This window comes from Hyperolius riggenbachi, chromosome 9 (assembly GCF_040937935.1).
Source record: "Hyperolius riggenbachi isolate aHypRig1 chromosome 9, aHypRig1.pri, whole genome shotgun sequence".
NCBI lineage: Eukaryota > Metazoa > Chordata > Amphibia > Anura > Hyperoliidae > Hyperolius > Hyperolius riggenbachi.
In genome coordinates, this window is record NC_090654.1 from 37,818,110 (window position 1) to 37,830,796 (window position 12,687).

Genomic DNA, 12,687 nt, shown 5'->3' on the forward strand with positions numbered 1-12,687 from the left:
CATTAGAGTGACCAGAAATTCTGATCGGAAGAAAAATCGTTCATTACACCATCAATGAACTAATCTTTGCTTCCTATCTATCCTAACCAACAAGAAAATCCAAATTTTGGTTTGCCAAAAATCCAATCAAACGACTATTTTTATAATCGTTTGTAATCAATTGTGCTCATCAACTGAGATTATTTACAACCAATCCGATCATAATTTCTGATTGATCGAACGATTTTTCGCTAGAAATTGGACCGTTAGTGGCCACCTTTTTAATGATACCGCTATTGTTTGATGGACAATTAATAATACTATTGAAGCAAGTCTCTTCCATCCAGTTTGTTGACATTTTCTTTATTGAAAATAAATCATTAGACAATAATACAGATATACATTATCGCCCCCAGTATATAAATATTGCATTGGCGTTCAAGGAGGAGGAGCATAGCTAGGCAGCGAATCGCTTGGTGACTATATGAGATGAGCCGAAGCTTAAGTCTAGTACACACATACAATTTTGATTGGCCAATCCCTGGTCAATTTTACCGCCTCCATGTAGTAGGAGAGCTTACCTGCTAAATCTAGTCAAATCTGTTCGCCCTCATACACTATGGAGTTGGTAAAATTGGTCAGCCATTGGCCAATCAAAATTGCATGTGTGTACCAGGTTTTAGTATCATCTCCATTGGCAGGGTAGTCATCCGTTGCCAGACTCCGAGGACGGTTCCGTCTTTCCGAAGATTTCTTCCGGAAAGGCTGGAAGTTCCCGTCCTCGGAAATACCTCACATGAAAGCTGATCAACTTCACAGTCGAAAGGTTTTGCGTTTTGTGATGTCCCGTCCATTCGTACCGCAGATCAGAACGATCTCATAGTTTTTTTTAAAGGTAAAATCATTACAGAACAAAAAACACTTATAATTAAATGTAATAAATATGAGATTGGGGTGTGTACGTATCTCTCCCCTCCCCCCCAGACCAGCCCCCTCTGCAATGTGGCGCATCCATGGAAACGATTCGTTTTAGTGTAACCGCTGGTGTTCAGTGTTAGGTAATGGGGTCACACTGGAACATCCGGTGCCAGTTTGAGGTCTAGGCGGTGGCACGTGCCAGTCGCTGTGGGTTGCCACGAGCGCCAGCCCAGTGTGGTAACAGTCTAAGCTTTGCCGATGAAATGTTTATTGTTTTTCGCGGCACACTGGAGTGTTAGCGGATCAACGGCGGTGTGTGGAATAAATAAGCTCTTTGTCTGTGCGCAGATCAGCGCCGTCAGGCATCTATATGGCGGGTGCCGTCATACTGCCGGGGTATAAACAGAAGAGGCTTTTCGGGCACCGCGCCAAACCCCCCGACTGACCTAAATTTTATTGAAGCAGCATTGCTGAGCTTTCCTATAACAGCGACAAAGGGGGCATTTACACGGGAATATGTACAAGAGTCAAGTAACAGCTGTAGCGCCAACCTCGCAGAGGGGGTGGGGGATCGGGTGACGGCCACACGCAGGCACAGGGGACAATGATATGGGGGGAAGCAGATCGCAATCTTGGTGCTTTATATCCTCTTAAGCTGGCCGATATAATTAACGTCAGTTTAAATTATACCCATCAGAGGGAAGAACGTGGAGGCTGCTATTACTGGTACAGAAAAAGGCTTGTTCCCTGTCTGTCATATCGGTCCTCTAGCTACAAGGCCTGGTGCCCACTACAGATCGCTGATCGCAGTCTCACAATGTTTTTGCTAGTGTTTTGTTTAAGTGGACCTGAACTCTGGCACAGGACAGAAGGAAAACAGAGAGAAATGCACCCTGTATGTATTTAGAGAGTTTAGCCTGTCTAATCCCCCTCATCTGTGACTAATCACAAGTTGTAATTTGATCTCTTCAGCTTTGTCAGCCGGCTGCCTCGGCAGCGCAGCTAATTTGTAAGCACAGGATGTTATGCCTAAGTCTGCTTCCATGAAAGCAGGAAGTAGAAAGACTGCAGATGTATTGCAGGATTTGTATCAGCTGTAACAATTTTTTTTGATTCTATAAAGATTATTGTGCTGTTGCTTATCTTTTACAGCAGAGAGGTAGTTCTGAGGTCAGGTCCACTTTAATCGATTTCAGCAGTGATTCACATCGCTTTATTTTTTTTTGTGCTTTGATTTTATTTTAGTGCTAGCGATTGCAAAAGCAATTGCGATTCGCGATTTACCGTAAGTTTTCAACTGCGTTTTTTATTAAATAAATATGATACTGTATTTTACTACATTGAAAAAGGGAAACTACTTAAAAAATGCTAAACGCAGACACACCAAAAATGCAAATGCAATCGCCAAGCATACAAAAATGCACCCAAAAATGTTGAAATCCCAAAATGCAGAAAACGCATGGTTTTCTGCACTGCCTAGTGTGCTCCTAGCCGCATACTTGTTTCAGGTCAGAAAGCTCTGTAATCAAAGGATCAGCATGACAGCCAGGTAACAAACATGTTCCAAAGGAGGTCAGCAATAGTAGATACCATAGCGCGTATGAGACAGGTGTAGCGTCAAGTTCTTGCTGCCCAGCCAATCGCAATCCATCAAGGACAGCTCATGCAGGGGGTGGAGTTGGGAAGGTTGCTATAGCAACCATACATATGATATAATTCAAAATGGACCCTCTGTTGGCACCAAGAAGAGCAGCTGAGCACTGTGACAGGAAATGGCATGTGTGCCTGCAGTCCTGGCAGTCAGAGCTCTGAAGGCTCCACAGGCATTATGGTTCCCAGAGTGGGCTGAATTGGCGGCCCCATGTGGCCATTTCGCAGTCAGTTCTCAGCAGAGTTGCTCTTTAGCTCCATGGGGGGCAAGTGAAGCCCTGAAGCGTACCCTGTATGGGCGTACCAAGTTTTGATGGCTTCTGTTAGCAGCCCAGCTTGGAGTGTTTTTGTGTTGATTGTAAAGTTAGACATGGAGAGTCCGTTGAAGGTGCGACACATTCACAGACGGTTCTTCCAGAGCTGCAGAGGCATACAGTGGTGTCCACACCAGCCGTAGAAGCATAGAACTGTCCTTTGTGGCAGTATACACAATGTCCTAAGAGATGAAGGTGCAATGTTTCCAGTGTGTGGTGAAGAGCAGATCACTCCTCCAGGGAGCCTCTGTCTGTCCCGCTGGCTGTTGTAGGCCGCAGGTCACACATCACAAGTCGTTGGTCTCCAGGGCCTGGTTGCTGTATGAGAACTTGTCCTTAGTTCCGTTTCCCGACGTCTGGAAGAGAAGGGGAGATGCAAACTGTCAGGGGTGCTTTCAGCCAACAGACAAAGAAACACCCTACAGCATACATGTCAAACTCTGGCCCACTGAGCCATCAAATTTGCATTATGTTTGGCCCACCCTAGACCACCAGGGAAGCTATATTGGAGGTGAAGCTCTAAATCACCATGTAAGCCATATGGGAGATGGAGGGGAAAAACACTAGACACCAGGGAACTATATAAGGGAGGGGTCACTAGACACCAGGGAACTGTATAGGCATAGTTTCCAACTGTGCTCCCAACTTTTTCAGAGGGACGGTTCCTCTTTGGAAACTAAATCTCTCTGTCCCTCTTTCTTCCTCATTTGTCCCTCTTTCAGGACTCATGTACAGATCTATGTAAATATATGTATTTTTCTATTGAAAAATGTGTTTAATATACTCTTAAATGTTATGCCAAGCAACCAGCATCTCCCTATGAGCATAGAACTTAGTATCGAACATTCTGTACAGATCACCTGGCAAGACTAATGATGTCACCATCAGTGATAAATTTCAGAATGTAAGGAAGTCTCTGGAGCGGCACACCTTACACGTAATGTTGGGTGTTTAACTTTAGTGCTAAGCCAAGTCACCCGTAAACATCAGTAGCAGCAGATCACAGTAAAGTTAGCACACAGTTATCACATTCCAGTTTTTCGATTTATTGCATAAGTCAGCACAGTCTCATGCAATATCAGTCTGTGCTGACTTATGCAATAAATCGAAAAACTGGAATGTGATAACTGTGTGCTAACTTTACTGTGATCTGTTGCTACTACATTTCAGAATGTAAATCAGGGAGAGGAAAGATTTTATAATGGGCAAACACTAACTAAATAATCTATAAATGAATATTGTAAAAAAATAAGCAATGTTATTCATTCTGTTAATTTCACTACAGCTCCCCTTTAAGAAATCTAAACTACACAATTTAATTTTCATAAAAATTGATCAGAAAAATCCACCACTCCTGATCGATATACCAGGAAAATATCAAACAAACAATCAAATAAAACTTTCAGTTTTTATGTTTTTTCCATCTGATTTTTCCAACATATTCAATAAAAATCTGATCGGATGTGTTGAAAAAAATCAGATAGAAAAAAATATAAAAACGTACATTTTTATTTGATCATTTGATATTTTCAGGAAAATTTATCATAAGTGTATGGTATATTAGATTTTTCTGATTATTCGATCTGATTTCTCTGGTCGAAAAAATAAAAATTGTAAGCAGCCACCTTAAAGTGAACCTTAAGTCAACACAAAAAAATTAGTTTTACTCACCTGGGGCTTCCAATAGCCCCCTGCAGCTGTCCGGTGCCCTCACCGTGTCCCTCCGATCCCCCTGCCCCCGCCGGCAGCCACTTCCGGTTTCGCCGTCAGGAGCCGACAGGCTGGGAACGCAAGTGATTCTTCGCGTTCCCAGCCACAATATCTCACAATATTGTGGCTGGGAACGCGAAATTCACTTGCGTTCCCAGCCTGTCGGCTCCTGACGGCGAAACCGGAAGTGGCTGCTGGCGGGGACAGCAGGATCGGAGGGACACGGTGAGGGCACCAGACAGCTGCAGGGGGCTATTGGAAGCCCCAGGTGAGTAAAACTCATTTTTTTGTTGACTTAAGCTTCACATTAAAGGTGTTCTGTGTGTGTGGGGAGGGGGCGGGAGGGGTTTGAAAATAAAAACTTACACTTACCTGGGACTTCTACCGGCCCCCTGCAGCTGTCCTCTACGATCCTCGGTTCCCTGCCGTCGGTCCCAGTCTGATATTCGTCTAACAAGACAAATAGTGCTCGCTCCCGTGTGCGTCATCGGGAGCTTACTGCGCAGGTGCAGTATGACGTTTTCTTGTACTGCGCAGTAAGCTCCCGATGAAGCACACGGCAGTCTTATTACAATCGTAATTAGACCGGTACCGGTGGCGGGGAACAGAGGATCGTTGGAAGATGGCACGGGACATGACAGCTGCACGGGGCCGGTAGAAGCCCCAGGTAAGTTTCCGTTTTTATTCCCAAACCCCCCCCCCCCCCCCTTCCCAGAACCCATTTAAGGCCAACCCTTTGATCGCCACCAACCCCAACAGATCCTGTGTGCTAAGGAGGTGAAGAAAGGGAGGGTGGCGTATCTTCAGTCCCGGATTTACATCACAGGAGCCTATAGGCACATATGTTCTGGCACCGTAGACTCCGCCCTCCAGGAACCTACAAACACCCACCAAACTGTACCGCTAGTGTGCTGCCTGTCCCAGCTGTAATTTCTCCCTTACTTCCCTTGTCCGTCATAGGTAGCTACAGGTGTCTCTTAGCATTAGGTAGCCAGAGGTACCCTCAATATTAAGTAGCTAGAGGTGCCGTCTGACTGAAAAGAGATCTGGTCAGTGGAATGCCAAGAGCTGGGTAAGTAACCTCTCATTTACACTCATCAGGACTCTGCATAGGGAAGGAGGGAGGCACTAGGGGAAGGGGAGTGAGCCGCCTTTCCATCATCAGGCGCCTGTAGACACGTGACTACAGTGTCTTATGGTAAATCCAGTCCCGCGTGTCTTAGATGTCATCAGGGCTGGATTTCTGTAAAAGCCACAAAGGCCCGGGGTGAGGGCAGCTGCTGCCCAATGGAAGAGGATTTCTGCATATGGAAGAAGAGAATGGGAATGTGAGAGAGTAGTGTTGTCACATACAGGTTTACAGAAGCCGGTGGGTCTGTTTGTCATTGGTAATGATTAACTCAGAAGAGAAGTCTGCTCTTGCAGAGTGGCTCCCATCGATCGCGGTGTGTAAAGTGTAAGCAGTGATGTGTACAGGGCGGCTCCGGGTACAGATTGGGACGATTTCTATTCACTGTTGACACTGGTAATATTTGCAGTATATTATATGACTGAGCTGGACTGCTCAGGATAACACCAATCAATAAACTAGAAGCTGCCACTCCAGTGTTCAGTGCAGGACAAGGTGTACCGAACAACAGGAGACTCTCCCCGATCTAGCCTGACAATCCATGCCTACAGTGATATACCTCCAGTACAGAACTACAGGTCACAGAATGCCCCAATGCCTCATGTACAAAACTACAGGTCACAGAATGCCCCAATGCCTCATGTACAGAACTACAGGTCCCAGCATGCCCCAATGCCTCATGTAAAGAACTACAGGTCACAGAATGCCCCAATGCCTCATGTACAGAACTACAGGTCACAGAATGCCCCAATGCCTCATGTACAGAACTACAGGTCCCAGCATGCCCCAGTGCCTCATGTACAGAACTACAGGTCCCAGCATGCCCCAGTGCCTCATGTACAGAACTACAGGTCCCAGCATGCCTCATGTACAGAACTACTGGTCCCAGCATGTCCCAATGCCTCATGTACAGAACTACAGGTCCCAGCATGCACCATGTACAGAACTACAGGTCCCAGCATGCACCATGTACAGAACTACAGGTCCCAGCATGCACCATGTACAGAACTACAGGTCCCAGCATGCACCATGTACAGAACTACAGGTCCCAGCATGCCTCATGTACAGAACTACAGGTCCCAGCATGCACCATGTACAGAACTACAGGTCCCAGCATGCACCATGTACAGAACTACAGGTCCCAGCATGCACCATGTACAGAACTACAGGTCCCAGCAAGCACCATGTACAGAACTACAGGTCCCAGCATGCACCATGTACAGAACTACAGGTCCCAGCAAGCACCATGTACAGAACTACAGGTCCCAGCATGCACCATGTACAGAACTACAGGTCCCAGCATGCACCATGTACAGAACTACCGGTCCCAGCATGCACCATGTACAGAACTACAGGTCCCAGCAAGCACCATGTACAGAACTACTGGTCCCAGCATGCACCATGTACAGAACTACAGGTCCCAGCATGCACCATGTACAGAACTACAGGTCCCAGCAAGCACCATGTACAGAACTACAGGTCCCAGCATGCACCATGTACAGAACTACCGGTCCCAGCATGCACCATGTACAGAACTACCGGTCCCAGCATGCACCATGTACAGAACTACAGGTCCCAGCATGCCAAAAGGCCTCGTACAGAACCACTGGTCCCAGCATGCACCATGTACAGAACTACAGGTCCCAGCATGCTTAAATGCCTTATGTACAGGATTACAGGTCCCAGCATGTACCATGTACAGAACTACAGGTCCCAGCATGCCCAAATGCCTCGTACAGAACCACAGATCCCAGCATGCCCAAATGCCTCATGTGCAGAACTACAGGTCCCAGCATACCTCAATGGCTTGTGGAAAAGAGACCTTAATACTGGGTACACACGTTCCTGTTTTTCATTCGATAGATGCGTTCGATTGATAATTATCTGTCATGTCTGATATTACCTGCGATTGTTTTATCGCTTGATTTCTAATAGAAGTGAATGGAAATTGATAAGAAAAGATAACAGAATCGAGCGGAAAAACAAATCGAAAATTGATCGAACGGGAAAGCGACCTAAAATCGCATCGTATATACCCAGCATTAGTCTGGTACACACATCCAATTTTGTTTTTTTGCTACAAGAAAAGTGGTAAATTTGGCCAATCCTAATTGGATGTGTGTATACAGCCTTACCCCCCCCCCCTCATTCTGTAACTGTGTGTGTATGCTAATTCCCCCAATTCCCACATCCCAAATATAAATCCCCCCCCCCCCCCCCTCCCATTCCGCAGACACACATGCAACCCTTGTGTATTACTTGAACACCATGCACAGAAGATGTGTGTCAATAACACTACAAGCATATTGGGTATGATATTGTGCATCACATGACTTGGCCTGATTGGCTGACAGCACAGTACAGACAGAGCCTGCTGCTGCAGCACACATGCATGTGAGATTCTCCATGGCAGGTCTCAGGGTCAGAGTGGATGTGGTAGAAAAGGATTTGGATGAAATGGGGCCCTAGGCAAAATAGCAGTTTTTGCCCTCAGCTGATCATCACCTGACTTTTTTAGTAAGATTTGGTGGGGGTAGCATCCACCAGGCCCCTAGACTCTCTCCGGGCCCTAGGCAACTGCCTAGAATTGCCTTGTGGATGATCACAATGAATACAGGCACATTTCTATTCTCTTATTAGCAGACAGAAGAGCCAAACGTAAGACATATCGCCCGGGGACGCGTGTGCTGAGGTAATTAAGCTGCTACTCCTGTGCCTGTCACATCCCAGCATGCTGCTTTCACTTATTATGCAAACAGCAGAATGCAAATCTCACTTCATAATAAACTGCAGTCTCAGTTATCCTGCTGGAACCGGTCCCAGGACACCGCCAGCAAGGGCAGCGGCAGAGGACGCACACCGGCGCATTCTGATGGGGGCAGCTTACAATGACAAGACAGGAAGAGGGACCGTGACCAGGAAAACATTATTCTTGTGACGAGCACAGCAATCACTGCAATACCGTGTGCATTAGAGTGTACGCTCCTCAGGAGCAGAGGCTGAAGTGAATGGAGAAGATATTTCTCTAATAATGAGTTGGTCCACCTTTAGCGCGCGGATCACAGCCAATATTCTTCTTGGCATGGACTCAACAACATGCTGATACCGCTGCTGAGGAAAGATGGCCCATGCTGACATAATGGCAGCTCTAAATTGGGTTAGATTTGATGGTGGCATTTCCGATCTTTTAAGTGATCTTTCGACTTTGTCCCACAAATGCTCAATAGTATTGAGGTCAAGGGACTGAGCTGGCCATGGAAGAAAGTTAAACTCTGATTGATGTTCCTCAAACCAGTTTGAGACCAATCGAGCATGGTGACAAGGGCCCACAACAGGCGTCTTTTCCTATTTTTGTGCAATACTAAAGGCACTCTTGATGGTCTCCTGCTGCTAAAGCCCATCCTTTGCAAAGTCTGTCTTGTGCGTGGGGTATGCTTTGTAATGAACCTGCATTGAATTCAGCTGTAATTTGTCATGGTGTTGCCCTATGTTGTTCTATTGCTGTGGACTATGCATGCTACTAGCCTTTCACCTCTCTCGTTCACAAACTTTTTCGACCATAGTGGTCCTTATCGCTTGAATTTTTGTTTCTCAACTGCCACTTTCTAAACACCCGAGATACTGTTAGGCAAGAAAATCCTCTAAGAGTCATCGTTTCAGAGATGCTAGCACCAGCTCTTCTTGTACCCACGATCATCCCTCGTTCAAAGTCACTTAAATCTTTTGTCTCACCCATTTTGACATTAACTTCCATGAAAACTATGTTGTCTGAAGCTGAGGGTTCTTACATAAGCAACTCTGCATTGTTACGTCACTGTTGGACTGGTTTTCTTTCAAAAAAGGCTGTCTCTTATTTTTTGGCCACTAAAAATAACATACATTTTTTTGGCAAATTTTTCAAAGTGAAAATGTGAACTGGATCACTGAGAGAAGTATTTAGACCCTTTTCTACGCCTCTAGAATTTAGGATCTCATGTTTTCCCTTCTCCTGATCATGAATGAGATGTTTCTACGCATAGCTTGGAGTCCACCTATGGTAAATTGAATTGACTGGACATACTCAGAAAAAGCACACTCCTGAACATACGAGGCACCCCTGTTGACGATGTGTATTAAAGTTCAAAGCAAACCAGAAGGTCAAAGGAACTGCCTGCACAAAACATGATTGTGTTGAGGCAGTGATGTGGGGTAGACTAAAAAAACATTTCCGCACTGTTGAATGGTCACAGGAGCATTGTAGCCTCCATAATCCTTAAATGAAATAAACCAACCAGCCAAGTGAGCACGACAACGTCTAAAGCTGACCACCCAGCCAAGCGAAGCAATCTGGCAGGAAATGGGACACAAAAACACCTCACGATGGTCACTGGCACTGTGCCCCAAGGAAGATAAGAAGGGAGCTGGAAGAAACTTGCCAAGGACAACCATAATGGCAAAACTGCACACACTTGCTCATTACAGCAGAGAAGCTAGAAGGAATCATAAGCTACTGTATATAATAAAATGCTAGGGTAGCAGCTGTGCATATAAGTGGCCAGTGGCCCTTGGCGGTGGATCTGCAAGCCGCTCATGTGCTTAATGGTGGACTGAGATAGTGAGGAGCGCTCAGTGTGCAGAGGATTCGGGGGCAGCAGGAAAGGCCTCCCAAAAGGCCGGTGGCTGTGTTTCTAGCGCCTGTTATCCTAACGAGCCTAAGGTCTAGTCCTCATAGAAATAGGTTGGAGTTTTCAATTGTGGTAAACACAATTATGTAGTTTGAGGAAACTCATATTGAATTGTTCAGCCTTGCCTTACATGTCTAAAGGAAACTGGGAACCACTCATGACTTGTGCCACACCAGTTCCATGGTGATGGCAGGATCTTATAAGGTTCTTTATCATTAATAAGGACTGTGGAACTAGTCGTATGGGGGAAAGATAAATGGACCAAAATACTGAGAGATCCATAATTGTTAATTAAGCCGGCCAATCCGAGCCCGGACTTGAACCCAACTGAAAATCTATGGACCTGTCCATCAGTGGACTCTCCATCCAACATGCTGCCAGCTTGAGAAGATCTGCTGTCAGATATTCCTCCAATCGAGGCGTGCCATGTTATATTCAAGAAGACTTCAGGCTGTGGCTTCTGCAAAAGGTCCTTCAGCTATGACTAGCCTCAAGTGTTAAGGCTCCGATTGTACGAAACAACGTAGTCCAGACCAGACCTCTACATCTGAATACAAGCTTCCAGCTCTCTGTCCTCGATCATCACCAAAGCACAAACTGTTCTGCTGCCCAGCCCTCGTCCACCGTTCTGACCTCATAGCTGCGGAGCCAGGAAATTTCCATCACACATTTTTCTCCTGCTATTTGCAAGTCAAAGAGAAGCAAAATTTACATGATTACAATAAAGGCCTCATAAATAGAGGATGAATGTGTCGCATGTTTACACGAGGTGTGTATACTGCACTAAGCAAGCGTTGCCTAGACACCTCTGCAGGACAGTGATCAATCATTAACCCCGAGTCAGGACTGGAGGGGAGATACAGAATGCAGTCAGATTCACAGCAATATGACCTTGGTGCTGATCTGGTTGAAACGCCAGCAACAAAACTGATTGCTTAAATCACTTAAAGGAGAACACCGCACAAACATGTAATAGTCAGCAGCGCAGGACCTCAAGCTACTTTTTAATCAGGGATGGTGGAGGTCAGAACTTTACATCATAAGGAGCTCCACATTTATGTTTGCCTCAGCCTCACACCAAGGCCACCGCTTCTTCAGTCGGCTCCCATCTAGATAGAGGTCTCAGCCCATCTCCACCAGGCATAGGAACTCTTTCTCCCCTCCCCCCCCCCCCCCCCCCCCCCCCCCAAGGTCTGCAGCTGCGGGCAGATCCTCCTGATAGACTGACTATTGAAACACTGTATATTGTTACGTAACATATCTTGTTAAGCTGCTGCTACTGTGTCTCTGTGTTACTATTACTATTAAAAAAAGCTGCTAATATCGTTTTTATGGCTATTTATATATTGTTATTTCCTTTCTGAGCTGCACTGAGCCATACTCAATTCTGGGCACAACACAATCGTGTTTGGCAAATAAATATGATTCCGATGTCTCTTCTTCTGATTCTCTAATTCTACCTAAAACAGTTTCTGCTCACAGAAGTCATAAATCTGAATCTCAGTGTTTTTTTTCCCTGAAAACCACCTGTATGCCAAGTCACTGTACAGCAGCTGGAAGCAGAAATCAGGCTCGAGGTGGGAGGGGCTGGTCTGTACACTCAGGAGGGGGAGGTGCTGTGGGTGGAGTCTCAGTCATAGGATTGCCATCAGCATGAAATCTAGAATTCACATGTCACATGACCACCAGTCACATGACCACCAGTGACACTTACCTCATATTTGTTGGGGGCCACATAGCGCCCGTGCGTTTGGTAGGGCGTGTAGTCGTTCATGGAGTGGTAGGAGCCTCGGGTGGCGAATACGTCCATGTAGCCACTGTGTCTGCGACGACATAGCTGGATAGACTGAGGTAAAAAAGAGGAGAATGCGTTACACCAGCCCACTGCAAAAGGCAAACAGAATATATACGAGACAAAAAAAAAAAACCCAAGGGCCCTTTTACACTTAATCAGTTGCTCTCAGTTAAAACGGAAAGAAAACTGATCTTCAAAGTAAGTCCCATGTTTTCCTATGGCGCCTTTCACACTTAACGCGTTTTAACTGAAATCTTCTTCCCAATGCACTGCTATGGAAAAAACGCATACCAACGCGCACTAACGTGTACCAACTGATTAAAGGAAAACTTAAGTGTCCTAAAAAAATGGTGCCCTCGCCGTGTCTCTCCGATGCAGCTGGACTCGCCGGCGGCCACTTCCGGTTTGGCCGTCACCGGCCGACAGGATTAGCCGCGTTCCCAGCCGCAATAGCATTAAAGAAGGTGCTATTGCGGCCGGGACGGCGAAGCCGGAAGTGGCTGCCGGCGAGTTCAGCTGCATCGGAGA

General features: G+C 46.1%; 1 protein-coding gene across 1 annotated transcript in view; it reads right to left on the minus strand.

The window, feature by feature from the left end:
- Positions 1-326: 326 nt before the first annotated feature.
- The window catches only part of MUC1 (mucin 1, cell surface associated), a 40,702-nt gene continuing 28,341 nt past the window's right edge, over positions 327-12,687 (minus strand). Inside the window, exons 6-7 of the mRNA XM_068252532.1 lie at positions 12,079-12,210; positions 327-3,217 (exon numbers count right to left, since the gene is read on the minus strand). Of these exons, the coding sequence (XP_068108633.1) occupies positions 3,149-3,217; positions 12,079-12,210 (201 nt within the window). The 3' untranslated portion in view covers positions 327-3,148. The remainder of the gene's footprint in view (positions 3,218-12,078; positions 12,211-12,687) is intronic.